Genomic DNA, 16,125 nt, shown 5'->3' with positions numbered 1-16,125 from the left:
GGGGCACTTCATTATCTAGGTCGATTATGTGTTCCCGATGTGGATACCCTAAAGGAGTTTGATCTTGAAGGAGGCTCATAATTATTCATACTCTATTCACCCCGGTTTGACCAAATTATACCGACACTTAAAGGAGATTTATTGGTGGGTAGCATGAAAAAGCACATAGCAAGGTTCGTGGCCGAATGTCCAAATTGACAACAAGTTAAGGCCGAACATCAATATTTAGGTGGCCTAGCACAAGACATTAAAATCCCCACTTGGAAGTGGGAAGATACGAACATGGTCTTTGTAGTGGGTTCGCCTCATACTCAGAAACATCATGACTTAATTTCGGTGATTGTTGATAGAATGATAAAGTTGGATCACTTTCTGCCAGTCAAGATCTGCTGTAGAGTGGGGGATTATGCTAAGTTGCATATTTGGGAGTTGGTAAGGTTGCATGGTGTACCTTTATAGATTATTTCGGATCATGGTACCCAAATCACTTCTCATTTTTGGAGATCATTTCTAAGGGGTCTTGGTACCAAAGTGAACTTCAGTACCGTATTCCATCCTCAAACCGATGGACAATCTAAATGGATAATTTAAACACTAGAGGAAGTGCTAAATTCTTGTTTGTTAGAGTTAAAAGGGAGTTGGGATGAACATCTACCGCTTATTAAGTTCACCTATAATAATATCAACCACTCAAGTATTGAGATGGCATCATTTCGGGTGTTGTATAGGAGATGATGTAGGTCTCCGGTTGGTTGGCTTGAAGTTGGTGAGATGTCCTTGTTGGGTCGTGATTTGGTTTTTGATTCTTTGGAGAAGGTGAGAGTCATTACAGAAAGGTTGAACATGGCTCAAAGTCGCCAGAAGTTCCGTTCCATCATATGGAGAAGAGATCTTGAGTTTAGTGTTGACGATTGGGTATACTTGAAGGTTTCACTCATGAAGAGTGTATTTTGGTTTCGTAAGAAAGGGAAATTAAGCCCTAGATATGTAGGGCCTTATAGAATCTTGATACTTATTGGCAAGGTTGCTTATGAGTTGGAGTTACCATTGGAGATGGCTATGGTTCATCCGATGTTTCATGTGTCTATTTTGAGGAAATATGTAGATGATCCTAGTTCCACTATACCTTTGAAAGTAGTAAATATTGAAGAAAACTTGACCTATGAAGAGGTATCGGTTGAAAGTTTTGACCAGCAAGTCAAGATATTGAGAAACAAGGAAGTTTCATTCCTCAAAGTCCTTTGAGGAATCAACAGGTTGAAAGCGCTACATTGGAATCAGAAGTGGATATGATGAAGCGATACCCTCATATCTTTCACTCTACTCAAGCCTAAGGTACTAAGTTATTCATAAATCATTTAAAGCTCCTACCTTTCAGTTTTTCCTAAGTCTTCATATGCATGCATGCTCATGAAGTGAATTTTAAAGTCATGTTTTATGCTAAGTTTAAAAATTTCATATTCTATGCATTTCAAAGTATTATTATATTCTTGTAGGGTTGCTAGTACTCATTCCGTGTCCTTTCTATGGTAGCTGAATCTTTTGAGGAAAAACGTTTCCAAGGGGGAATATTGTAAGACCCGTGAATCAAAAAGTCAAAATGAAGGATAAACCTCTTAAAAATGATCTTTCCTCAAGACTACGAGTCCACCTACAAGTCGTAGGTACTTCTACTAGTTGTAAGAATGAATCTTAGAGAGGGTATTGAGGGGAAGGAAGTTGGACCAAGTGAGGGGCAAGTTAACAAGTCAAGGTTAAGACTCGTACAAGCTTAGACAAGTCATAAAAATGACTCATCAAGAAATTTTAGAAGTATAGATTGGCAGGTTGTCAAAACTCTGACAAACAACTCTATTTTATGAATCATCTTCAAGTCGACGACTCATAAGAATGAGTCGTAGAGGAGTTTTAGAGACTCAATCCCTAGGGTACCATACATCCTGTAGGATGAGTCACTTCTACGAGTGGTAGAAATGTTTGTGACACATAAGAATTGGTCGTAGTAAAAGTTTAGAGGCTCAATACTCATGGTTTTCTAAAAACTTACAGGATGAGTGCTCTTGGTGAGTCGTAGGGACTTCTACCATTCGTAAGAAGGGGTCGTAGGGTTTTGGCCAATTTTTTAAGAGGAATTTTAGTCTTTCCCATGTTTTAGCATCAAAGTGTGGTCATTTTAAGGTTTGCGTTGACCCTATGTAAGACCCCAAAATTTTAAAAGTCAAAAAACGAAGATCAAAACATGAAATTTCTGATAAACCTATAATTTTGGCACTAGGTGATGACCATGAAGGTTATCACGGGTCATGGTGAGCACCACGCCTCATGGTGAGCCACCGTGGTGGTTATCGTGAAGTTTACTCCTGCAGAGTGAGGTCCATGAAAGGGAACCATGGACCATGGTGAGCACCACGGGCCATGAAGCCCTCTGTTTTGACCCCACCCCTTAGACCTCAGAATATGATCCCAAGGCTAGGACCATGATTCTCTACCATGGTCCATGTAGCTCTTCACGAACCGTAGTGAGCTCTATGGTGGTCACTCCCATAGGTCACCTTGCAGGGCCTGCACATCGTCCATTCTTCACATCCAGTAATGCACTCCACGGACCATGAATGGTTCCATTGAGGAAGTTCAGAAACATTTCTCTACAACTCCTAAATTTCAAAGTCCAAGTCAATCATCACGGACACCACCACGAACCGTGATGAGCATCATAGACTATGGTATGTCCTGATTCTAATTAAATGAGGGGTAGTTTGGTCATTTCCCTATTTCTTTATTAATGTATATGGATATTTTGGGAATAGATTGATAATGAAAATTCCTAAATACTACTAAACCTATCTGTTTCCCTCATTAATTCCCAATTAACTTTAAGACTTCTCTCTCAAGGTTCATTCAAGGGTTCATCTTCTTCATCAACCATAGCTAGTGTTTCTTCAATAACAAGTCTCATTATTCAATTCTAAGGTCAAATTAAATGAAGATATGTAGGTATTGATCCATGGCTTTGTTTCACCCATCGACTCCCAAGGTTTCTACTCAAAATATCATGAATTTCAATTGGGTTTGTAACCCTAGTTTGATGAATTATATTGGGGTATTTAAATTATGTTTTAAATCATTATAGTTGATCATTATAATCATGTTCCTACATGAATTACATGATTTTAAACTGAATTACTATTTCCCATTCATGAAGCCTATTTCAACGATGATATTATGGAGTATGATTATGAATCCAATAATTTCAAGGTATTATCGTGACTTTTATTAAAATTGGCTATGTATATGAGTTTTACTCTAAACTCAAGTGTGAATTATGATCATGAATTACAAGCATGTTTAAGATATAAATTTCATCAAAGTTATGAAGTAAGGTGACTTAGATCCCTATGTGGTGACCTAAGACTTAATTATATGAATTATGGACATATGATTTGTAATGATGAAAGGATAATACTCACATTGTAGTTATGTTATGAAATGAGTTATTCTATTAAGTATGAAGTTTGTGAAAAAGTTATGATATATGCTAAGTATGTTTATATCATAACCCGACCTAGGGCTTAGTCGTAATGCGGTGATCAAAACCCATGAAAGGACTCCAATCAAGCCTCTTGACATATTATAAAGTATACATAAGGTAAATTAAGTACAGAATATAACATAAGAAGGAGTCTAAATCATGAATCGTACAGAGTATGAGAATCTGACAACATACACTCTAAACATATGTCTAACACAATGCCTATACTACATGAGAATGGCTGAGGCTAAGATATGTCCCTAGGTCACCCTCAACATGAAAGAAACATAACAAAATCTTTGAAATGAAAACAACCGACTCATTACTAGTCCCTGATGGATGAGGACTCACCAAATCTTTGTTGGAATAAGCTCTACTAAACACCAAAACTTTAGCGAAGCCCGCCTTTTGGTGAGGCTCGCTTAAGCGACCTTCGGGTTCACTTTTGCGATATCTGAGGGTCATTTTAAGAACTATTACCAACTTGTTCCTCCAACTTCAGAACATGATTTTGGGAGCTAGGGAATGTTGATTTAGGCAATTCCAATTGTATTGATATTGTGGGAGTCGTGCCTACATGTTGGTATGTTTTGAGAAATATTTGAGGAATCAGTTTGCAGTAAGTTCCACCCCAAAGAGGATGCCCTAGTTTATTTTAAGATTTTATGGTGGTTTTAAATGTTGGGATAATTTAGGTAATTTTTAGCATCAAGTTATACTCCATATTAGGGTAAAATATCCATCATGCGTTTGGAACCTTTTCGCGGAGTTTTTTTTAAAATTTCCATTGTAAGTCCCACAATCCTATTTTAGACCCAAATTTTGGGCCCCATCTTCGAAAAATATTTTTTTTGTCAAAAAATTCATATTGAGGAGGTGATAAATATTTTTATAGCATGGAGGCATTTAAAGTCATTTTTGGAGAAAAAAGCTATCGGGAAGTGGACTTGGGGAGTGCATGTTCGACTTCGAGTTAGGCTATGGTCTCCTTTTTTTGTTTGAGCTTCATGAGGGATTGTTTGATATAAATTAATTGTGGTTTGGATTGTATGTGGAGGGTTACGCTTGATTCCTAGATTCTTGGTTCTTTGTCCCAATGAGAGCCTTAGGCTAGGTTGCCTTATGAGACTTTCAGACTCGTGGCTAAGATTATTGATTATGCCTTAGTTTGGCTTTGATTATCCTATTTTAGGTGACTTGATTGATGTTTATGATGGTTGGCGGATTTTTTCTTTAGACTTGAGATGTGGTTTGATCCTTAGTTGGTGTAGCCGTTGTTGGCGGGAGTTTATGAGACTTATTTGTTCTTCATTATTATAGCACACTTATGTTGGATTCCTGCTATAGTGACTTTCACCCAGTTAGACTTCTAAATCACTGTCGGATCCAATTTCTGAATTTGGAGCTAGAATTTCCTATGCTTTCTTGTTGCCTTTTGGTGAGGCTAGCAGTGGTTAAATTCTCCGGGTTGTATTCCCAGTTGGATCTTAAGGCTTTGATTGACTAGCTGAGCACCATTGTTACAGCCCGCACTCTTGAGCTCGAAATGTCTCCTAAGCTTCTTAGAAGTTATCATGTGAGCCGGATAATCTACGACACCATAAAACGACTCTAAGGAAGGGAGAATGTAATACCCCATGGTAGGTAAGGTTGGAACTAGGGTCATGAGAGGTCGGAAGGAGTTGGAGGCCAAGTAATGAGTCATAGGACTCGACTTACCTACATAAGCTACTAACTTGGAAGTCTTACATACCTAATCTACTTAGGTACATACCAAGCTTATGTAGAAAGGATTACATAGGTTCTTAAAATAAGACGAGATTACGAACACACGAGGAAGAGAAGAGAATGACACGTGGCAACAAGAGGAGGTGCCACGTGGAAGCATAGGAAAGTGACACGTGGCAGAAGGTGACCCATTTTCTTGGGGTCAAGTAAGTGACCCACCTGCTTGGGGGAGGGGGGGTAGAACTCCACTGCCATGTGACAACCCCTAATTGGCTGCATGGACGTGGTGGTCCAATGGGGGTTGGACACGTGTCATCCTTAGAGGATGACATGTGTCACCTCTTGGGGAGACATATATATATATATATATATATATATATATATATATATATATGTATATATATATGTGTGTGTGTGTGTGTGTGTGTGTGTGGGATGACTCTTAAGTCATTACTTATCACATTATTGAGCTGAAATTTAGAGAAAACAAAGGAAAAGAGACTAGAAGTCTAAGAGAGAGTACCTACGACAACTAAGGAATAAAAAGGTAAGTCCTCTAATTTTTCTCCGCGAATTAATTGTCTATTGTGTTATTTGATCAATCAGAGATGTATATATGTATCTTATGATGCCTACGGAATCATTTCTTCATCCCTACACTTAGAAACTTGAAGAGAAAAAATGCTAGGAGCAAGAAGAGGGAGCTACGGGTTTGGTTCCAAGAAAAGGGTAAGGACCGATTTCATTCCGTGAATTAATTATTTGAGGTATACCAAAGTTACATAAAGATGTGTAATAGACTAAATTCACTATTTGGGGAAGAAAAGAAGTGACAGAAACAGTCCACTCTATTTCAGCACATCAAGGGGTTTCTTAGGCGGGTTTTGGCGAGTTTTGGCCAATTTCGGGTAAGGTAAGGTCTTTCCTTTCAATTTGTATTTTATGGTGTTTTTATGGAGTGTATTATACATCTTTTATGTGGCTGGAAATATGAAAAGTTCATAAATATATATGACGTTAGAAACAATCTAATGTGAAGTCGTTATAGTTAAATTGAAATCGAATGGGGTGTTGTGCTATGATGATGCGGCTGTAGGTGTTATGATGGTGTGTTTCAGGGCCTAAAAGTATTCTAAAAGAGGTGTGGGAGCTTCTTGTTTCAGCCACACGACCCTCTGCTTCGTACGGTTAAAGGTTTTATGAAATAAAGATTAAAGACCCAATATTGGATATCGTAATTTTGAGTGAGTCATTTGGAGTTTGTATTATGCAATGTTGGTGTGAATTGCTTGTATATATACTGTAGGTTATTTTTGTTGGTTGGATTTATTTATTAGGGATTTCATTGGGAATTCGGATAGAGCATGTTATAGAGGAGATGCTGCCCGATTTCCGGTAACGCCTTAACTAACTAAAGAACTAGTTGAGAAGACGAGCAATAAAATGAGTTCTATGAGTACTTGGGTACAACTTAAGATGCTGAAAAGTTAAGGGTTGTTGATATTCGTATTGCTTCCATGTTGAACAGGTTTAAAAGACGACGAGGTGAACGTGATAAAGAGTAAACCGTAAGAGGTATGTAAAGCTAACTTTCTTTCTTTTTGGCATGTCTTAGTCATAAGTGAATTGTATGTGAAATGTGGGGGTAATTTCATTCCCATGACCCCAAGTACGCCTCATAATCCCTATCCACTACTTGGTATTGGAACCCCTGCAAGAATTAAGTATTGCCTGTTAAGGCTTTTACATGTTAAAAAGTAGTGTGTGGTGAGCTATCTCTCCTTTCTATTGATATGTACTTAGTATGAAAATGAGATTATGATGCCATAGTTGTTCACCGAGTCCCAGGATGGGCCGGGTACGAAATATGTACATGATGACCACATGAAGGAAAATGCAGACTATATAGAGCTTATTCTCTTTCTTCTTTTGGCATGTCTTAGTTGTAAGTTAAATATGATATGAGCTCCAGGGTAATTCCATTCTTAAGAATCTCCTATTTACTTCTGAATATTGAACTCCCATAATAGCTAAACTATTTCTCTGTAAACTTCTATATGTTAAAGAGGTACCAAATGTACAAGCTCCAAGTCTTAAAGACTATATGATAACAAGTATTTCTGGTTCCATAAGCAATTTGTCCTTACGTTAATACATGTATAGGGTCCTTGAGATTACAATTGATATAGCCCATAAGGGAATTTAGAGGAAACTCGAGATGACTACACTGCTACTCAGGTCCTCAAGAAAAATCTTAACTTTGTTGTTCTGTCGAGTCTCTGATAATGATTTAAATTGAATATAGTTACTCACTACTCTACTCATGAATACTGTAACCCTTCTATCACCGAGTCCCGAGCTGGGGTATGTTCTCGTGCATAGTTCACTGCATTTATCCACCGAGTCCCTTACTAAAGGGACAGATACACTATACGAGGACATGATAATGCAATGACATAAACAAGTCACTGAGTCCCTCACTAGAGGGACGAGTACATATGTATATATATGATGATGTGTTGTAATAAGGTGGTGATGGCGCCGGGCCTATGATGGTCCTACAGATATGATTCACCGGACCCCTAACAGGGCCGGCTATATTGTATAATTTGAGCATGCATGTTTTTTATGATTCATTGAGTACAGGTACAGGTTTCTAATTTAATATTCTATCTCCTGCTTCTCTATTTCAGATGTACTTCTAGTTGTATTATGTTATGTTTTACATACTCAGAACATATGTCGTACTGATCCCCTTTTCTCGAGGGGCTACGTTTCATGCTCGCAGGTACAGATATAGGTTTTGGAAGTCTGTCAGCTTAGGATTCCATTCAACTCAGCTGGAAGAGGCTCCATTGTATTGAAGCCTAGTTTTTGGCACTGGATGCTGATGTGTATAATTTGTTTTGTTTCTCTAGGGGTACGGCGGGGGCCCTGTCCCGCATTATGTTGTCATCAATATTTTTAGAGGTTTGCAGACATGTATATGTGGATTGTGTATGTCAGTTTGGTTCAGTTGGGTCTATATGATGTATTATATATGTTATTATGCTATGGCAACCTTGTCGGGTTGCGTGCCCTTTCATATTATGATACAAATGAAAGAGGCTATAGATATATGAAGTGCTATGACCCATGAGGGTTCTCATGTATGTATCATATTATTTATAGTCCTGTTTGACAATACTTGATTTATATGCTTTACGTGTCTATACTTCGACTTGACCAAAGCTCATAAATATGTATACGGAAGTCTAAGTCGGACCCTAGTCGCAGCCTATGGGGTTGGGTCATGACAACCATTTCATCACTTTCCTCCTCCTTTATACCAGATTGGGTTGAGTTACCATTTGGGACTTTATATAGAGTTAGAGAAGTAGATTTAGGCCATAAGCCTTGGTTAGAGGTCAATTGCATATGCTAGTCCTTTTTCTATGCTCCAAAGGGTAAGGTGTTTTTTCCATGATTATTGTATGTGATTGTGCGTCGTTGAATGCATTGGTTCTTGTCATTGATTTGAGAAAGCTTGGTTGTAGCCCAAACTATTTTATATTTATTTTCTAATAGGGGTTGTACTACCTTTATTACTACTATTTTTTCAGTGGAATGTAGCATTGAGAATGAGCTCATTTTTATGATATTGATTCATGATATCAAAGATGTGCTCATTTTATGATATTGGCCCGATCATAGAGATTTTTGACCCTTTTTATACAGATTGGACTTTTTATCTCTAGTCACTATGACAAAGCGGATTTTGATGATCGGATATACATATTGATAACTATATTGATATAAGACCTTGATTGGGACCAAATAGGTATATAAGGGCATTCCTGAGCCTTCCATGACGATCCTAGAGAGGTACATAGGTCATACAAGATTGGAAGTAGGTGTATGTATCTTGGTATGAGGCACTTGACACAAATGGTATTATTGGTTTCATTGCACGACTTTCATTCATAAATGCACTGCCTATCACCAGCATACTTGTTTGTACCTGTCGGTAGTATGGGATGTCGTGTGGGTTTACCTATTTGTGAGTGAAGTTCCTGGGCACACAGGATCTTGGGAAGTATTGTATTACTATTTGCGAATATGTGGCGGTATAACTGGTGGTCTATTGTTTGTAGGTAGTTATTGCCCTTATTCTTAGTTATCTATTTTTTGTGCAGGGATTTAGTTGATACGGTCCTTTGGGCCTTGATGGGATATCTTTATTTACGTTTGTTATTAGGTTGTCACTTAGTAGTTTCCCCATTTTATAGCTTTTCATCATGTTAGGTCTTTGGCTAGCGCCACCAGGTACATCCATGGGTTTCCTTGCTATTTTCCTAACTCTCTCTTTCTATATCTAATGCTTTTTATTGTAGGTTTTCGTATTATTCTTATTAGTTACTTATGAAATATACTCCCTATTTATATGTTCTTTATACTTTCCTTATCTTTGGAGCTTAGTCAACCAATGCCTACTGAAAGTCACCTGTTGGTACTCATACTACACTTCTGCACCCTGCAGATCATAGTACCGGTTTTCACTACTGATTTGGATATTGTGCAAAGCAATTCTTAGATTTTGGAGACTTGGGTGAGCTCTTGGCATTCAGAGTTGCCTATCTTCTTCTATTTTGGCTTGGACTAGTCTTTACTAGGTACTCAAAGACTGTTTATATTATTATTACTATTATTGTATATGTATAAACCGTGTACTTCCTTAGTTAGTTTAGTAGCTCGACTACAGATTGATACTAGGTCTTGGGGTTATCTTGAAGTATTGTTATTATTCTTCATTTCTTATTATTACTATGACTATTATTTGCTTCTTTTCTTCTATTTGTAATGGTCTGTTGCCTATTATTCAGAACTGTGGGGTTAGGCTTACCTACTGGTGGATTGATAGTAGGTATCAGAGATTAGGTTCATCGGTATAGCCGCTATAAGTGATGGTACCTAGTAGAGGCCTGCAGATCAATGCAAAGATGTATGTATCATATCTTCACGAGGTTATAAGGTGTTTAAGGGAAAGTCCATTCTTGATTCCTAAACATGTAAAATTTCTTTATTTAACCTCTAATTTGTTTTTTGGAATTCATTCCTCCTTAGATGGATAGTACGGGCTTTCATATGGTCATGGCTGGAGTATAATATACACTACCCAGGTTTCGATGGTATCTTTGACCATTTCGGCTCTATTAGATCTAGCATTTAAAATTCTACGTCTCGATGAACATAAACCCCAACTAGGTTTAGTTTTGGGTCCATAAAGCGGTTCTCATCCTAGAATTAGATCTATTGCTCTTTGAAGGTTTAAGAGTATATGAATGAATTTCTTAAGTAGGATGGAAAGACTCCTCCCTTGTTCCCTACCAAACTAGAGTTGATTTTTATTTTTTTTAAATAAAATTTTCATCTTATATATATAAAAGTAAACTGACGAGTACAAGGAGGGGGACGTGAAAGGCCTTACCTCCAAAAATAAAATGGAAGATATGTAATGAGAGGACTCCTCTCGACTAGGAAGATCAAGTATAGGAAACTAGTTCTATTCAACTAAGGTACAAAACCTAGCTAAATTGAAGAGAATCAAGTATACCCAATTTCCTTTGCACAGGTCGAGATGGTCATATCTTTTGTGATGCTCGACTACCGTTTTCGAGAATCCATTCGGGCTTTGAATTCTTGGGTCCATATAATAGCTAGCATACAAGTTGTTGAAAGTTGTTAAAATTCGGATTTTGCCAAAGAAGAAGAAACAAAGGGGTTCCATGACAATCGGCTATCTTTTTCAAGGTCGCTCGACTAACGTCTCCGATTCTCCGTTCGGGCTGAAATTTATTGGGCTCTACAATTGTTGTAGTTGCTATATTCCTGCAAAATTTGGATCATTTTTGATGATGAATACTGTTGCTCCTCTTGAGAGTTACTGTTCTGCGTGCAACATCGGCTGTCTTTTTCAATGTCGCTCGACTAACATCTCTATTTATCCGTTCGAGCTGGAATTTCTTGGGCTCAACCATCTTTGGGGATGCTAATATCCTGCAAAATTTGGAGGATTTTGGATGTTGCATGATGCATGTTGTTGAGGGCTGATGGCTGCTGCTGAGGTTTGTTTTTGGCATCTACTTCTCCTTTGTTTTGACAAACTTGTTGCAAGGAACATCTCCTCTTGCTTTTGATCCTGGGATCTTGCTAAATCTGTAGAGCTGCATGTCTGCAAGTTGTTCAAATTATCACAGCTGGAGTGTGTTGTGAATCTGTACTGATAAACAGACAAACACAGATGGCTCAAAAGGTGCAATTTCAAGTTGGTAGGAGTTGTTGAGAGGTGTTCCTGATGAATGCTTTTGTATTGTTGTAACTGCTGTAATCTTGGAAGAGGCTGGAATGTTGTTTCTGTTGTAGTTTGTAACCTGCACAGAAATAGAAACAAAAGGCAAAATCTAGAAATAATTCTGTCACCCCAAAAAGAAGAACTTCCCTTATGGCTCCTCTTGTTGTTACTGATGTAGAAAAATTCCAGGATGTGTAATGTGATGTATCTGCACAGACCAGCAAACAAAAACAAAAACAAGAACTTGAATGTGTCCCATGTGTGTTGCAAGGAAACCAGCCTGGGCTTCCAATCAAGATTCCTATACCTGTTAAGCCAAGAAGGAAGAGAAGACAAAATATAAACTACTCTACTCCTTACCTCTAAAGTTAGACTGGTTATTCTAAGAAAATAAAAAAGATAGTAATAAGGAAGGGAGATTTTCCTTTTGCTAGGAGTTCTAACTGTGAGATCTTCAAGGTATTTATAGCTATGCATAGACAAAACCATGTTGAAGTTTGAGTTAGAACCAAAATGGAATGAGTTAGGGAGGTTTCTTGATTCTCCTGAGTTTCTTTCTTCTGAAAGAAGGCATTTCCAGCTTGTCCATCTCAAGGTATGCCTTAGCTTGTTTGGGAAGATCATGCACAGTGAAATAGAGTTCAGGAGATTTGCATTTGTGGCTGTGTTTGGATAAGACATCAGCTGTGTAGTTTGCTTCTCTAAGGATGTGTTTACAACTGAAAGTTTGGAATTGGTTGATGATGTTGTTTAAATTGTCCAGCAGCTCCTTTATTGACCAAGGGGGTTTTGCTTCTTGTTGTAACTACCTGATTAGGAGTTGAGAATCTACCTCTAACTCTACCTGTAAATAACCAAGATGAATACACCAAGATAGACCAAAGATAGCAGCCCTGATTTCTGCTTGGTTGTTAGTTCCTTCCCCCAATGGAACTGCATAGGCAAACATAAGGTCACTATGAGTATTTCTAAGTATTCCTCCTCTACCAATGTTGCCTGGGTTGTTAAGGGCACTACCATCTGTATTTAGCTTTACCATGTGATCACCTGGTTTGATCCAGCATACAGGGGTAATTTTGGTGTCATGGTAGCATTGTTCCACTGAAATGAGTAGGTCCTTCCAGTTATTTGGCCATTCAAAATAAGGAAAAGCTATGATGAGCAGGTTAGAGATGTCTTTGTAGACAGAAAATTTGACTCTTGAAAGGTTAGATTTCTTCCCACCATATTTGGAAGCACATCTATTCTTCCATAAGTTCCAACAAATGAAGACAGGGATTGCTTGTAACAGGAGTTTATGTGCTTCATTCTTGTATTTAGATGTCCACCATCTCATAAGCATATTTCTAAGAGGTGTGTAATCCTTTTTTATGCCCAAAGAATCAACAAACACCCTCCAAGTATTCTTGGCAAAGGTTCCTGCAACAAAGGTGTGATCAATGGTGTCTTGGCCAGGTCTATCACAATAATGGCACTAAGAGGGGGCTTTGCCAAAGCTGGTTATTTTCTCATTGGTAGGTATTTTCCTTCTAAGAGCTCTCCAAACAAGAAAGGAGCATTTGAAATGTATTAGTTGGTGCCAAGTACATACATTCAGCATAGTATTTGTCCTCTTGTCTCTAATGAGCTCCCAGGCAGAAGAACAACTGAACTCCCCATATGTATTAGGAATCCAGCATGGATGGTCCTGTTTGAGAGGATGGTAGCTGAATTGAGTTGCTAAAATGTTAGGAACAAACTAAGGAGGGGCTTTTTGGATAATGAGATCAACATTCCATTGGCCATTAGTTAGAAAAGCTGAAACTTGGGTGTGGTTAAACCTACAACTGTTAGCAGAAAAGTAAGCTAAAGGGACAACACCTAGCCAATTGTCCCACCAAAAAAGGCAAGAGCCAAACTTAATTTGCCACTGAATGTGAGGCTCAATGTTGTGTTTGTTGTTCATGAGGTGCTTCCAAATTAAGGACTGACTAGTGTCCCACTTTTTTGTAATAATATTATCCCTCTGACAGTATTTGGATTTAAGGAATTCTCCCCACAAGGTGTTCTTGGTTCTAAGGGTCCACCACTGCTTGTATTGAAAAGATTTAACCACATCAGTGATTTGTCTAAAACCTATGCTCCCTTCATCATAAGGATAGCTAAGGTTCTTCCATGAGGACCAGTGGTACTTCCTCTTGTCATTTTTCCATCCCCAGAAGAAGTTAGCAGTGATGCTCTGAATCTGCTTGATGATGGTTGAGGAAGGGATACTGGCTGAAAGCAAATATATTGGCATGGCTTGAATAACATGCTTCACAAGAATAGCTCTACCCCCATAACTCAGGATTTTAGCATGCCAACCAGTGATACTGCTTACAACTTTTGCAATAAGATCAAAGTAGTAAATAACTCTTTGCCTACCAATATAAATAGGACATCCCAAGTATGTTATAGGACTACTCTTTTGGTTGAAACTAGTGATACTCTTAATTCTCAGTACAGTAGACTTGAAAGCATTGGAGGGAACCATGAAATGACTTTTTTGCTTGTTAATCAATTGTCCAGAAACTCTTTCATAGGTAGTTAATGTTTCCATAATGAGAGATAAGGTGTGCCTTCTTCCAGAAGTAAAGATGATGATATCATCTGCAAAACTCAGATGATTGATCTGAGGTCCCTTTTTTGCCATAAAGAAACCATGGAATTGGGGATGCTGATGAAGATTATTCAGTAGTCTGGACAACACTTCAGCACCTTGGACAAATAAAGCAGGGGAGAGAGGATCACCTTGTTTGAGACCCCTTGTGGAGTGAAAGAAACCATGTCTTGAACTATTGACTATAACAGAGTACCAGTTATCAGCCATGATTCTCCAAACCATGTCAATGAAGGTTTCTTTAAACCCCATTCTTCTCATCACAAGACAAGTGTAATTCCAAGAGACCCTATCATAAGCCTTGGTCATGTCAAGTTTTATCACAACATTGCCTCCAACATTTGGTTTTTTGATCTGGTGGATTATTTCCTGGGCAAGCATTATATTTTCAGAGATGTTTCTATTCTTGACAAAGCCAGATTGGTTCAAGGAAATGAGGTTGGGGAGAATAGGAGCAAGTCTTAGGTAGAGGAGTTTGGAAATGATTTTGTTAGTGAAGTTGCTAAGGCTTATGGGTCTGAACTCAGAGATTTTTGTAGGATGGTTTACTTTTGGGAGTAGAACCAAACAAGTATGGGTGAAATATTTAGGCATAGTTTGTCCACAAAAGAAAGATGTGATCATTTTAAGGAGGTCTTCTTTGATGATGTCCCAGCACAACTTAAAGAAAGTTCCATCCATCCCATCAGGGCCAACAGCAGAGTGAGGATTCATAGTAAAAACAGCATTTTTCACTTCTTCCATAGTAGGCATGGCTTGTAAATCTTCATTTTCTTTGTCAGTCACCATTGTAGGGATGCAATGGAGTGTCTGCTATTGGATGTGCTCCTCCTTTCTAGTAAACATTTATTGGAAATATTCACAAGCATCATCATCTATCTCTTTATCACCTTGCACCCAAGAGCCTTCTTTATTTTGGATCCTGTGGATGTAAAGCTTTCTTCTCCTGCCTCTGATGAGAGCATGAAAGTAGCTAGATTTCCTGTCACCTTCTTTGAACCAATGAAGTTGAGACTTTTGTCTGAGGATAAAATCCTCCATCTTCATGTATCTAATGTACTCAGCATTGATAGCATGCAGTTGAGACCCATTTTCATTGGTGTTTATACTGATCAGATTCTCTTCAGCTTGTCTAGCCTTCTCCTCATATTCTTTGACTTTAGCATAGATGTCTCCAAATTGATTTCTTGACCAGCAGCTAAGAGTAGCAGTAAGTCGTTTTATTTTCTGATGAAAACTCCACATTGGATTTCCTTCAGAAGGTCTGCTCCAGCAATTCTTGACAGTATCCATGAAAGAAGGTTGCTCAGGCTAGCAGTTCAGGAATTTGAAATACTTGATGGGGTTGTGTTGTTGGTCAATTATTTCCAAGAGCAAGGGGCAGTGATCAGAACCCACAGAAGAAAGATGAGTAATGCTGGTATGGGGCATGGTCTCTAGCCATTTATCATTAACCATCCCTCTATCAAGTCTCTTCCAAATTCTAAAGTTGATAACCCTCAGGTTGGACCAGGTGTATTTCTGACCTGAGAAACCAAGATCTTGAAGACCTGAAGCCTCAATAATGCTAATGAACTCAAAACTCTTTCTCATATTATAAGGGACACCCCCTAATTTTTCTTCAGGGTCTACAATAACATTAAAGTCTCCTATAGTGCACCATGGATTGGAAGTAGTAGACTACTGTAGAAGGCTATCCCATAAAGGTCTTCTGAGATAATCTTTACATTTAGCATAGACAAAGGTAGTGATGAATTGATTTGGGATCATGGCATGATTGAGCTCACAAGTGATTAGTTGCTCATCATTCTCCAAAATCTTGCAATTCACATCTTTGGTCCAGAAAATCCAAATCTTACCATTGGGATTGTAGATGGCATGGTCCATATTGAGCTGGTT

At 38.3% G+C, this 16,125-nt stretch overlaps 1 protein-coding gene across 1 annotated transcript; it reads left to right on the top strand.

Moving 5' to 3' along the window:
- The first annotated feature begins 771 nt into the window (after positions 1-771).
- Positions 772-1,245, top strand: LOC129899827 (uncharacterized). The gene is made up of 2 exons (XM_055974838.1): positions 772-915; positions 1,024-1,245. Exons 1-2 carry the CDS (start codon positions 772-774, stop codon positions 1,243-1,245), a joined length of 366 nt encoding a protein of 121 aa, XP_055830813.1.
- The last annotated feature ends 14,880 nt before the right edge of the window (positions 1,246-16,125 follow it).

This window comes from Solanum dulcamara, chromosome 8, assembly GCF_947179165.1.
Source record: "Solanum dulcamara chromosome 8, daSolDulc1.2, whole genome shotgun sequence".
Lineage (NCBI taxonomy): Eukaryota > Viridiplantae > Streptophyta > Magnoliopsida > Solanales > Solanaceae > Solanum > Solanum dulcamara.
Note: the sequence above shows the minus strand (reverse complement) of the source record. Positions and strands in the feature narration are given on the sequence as shown.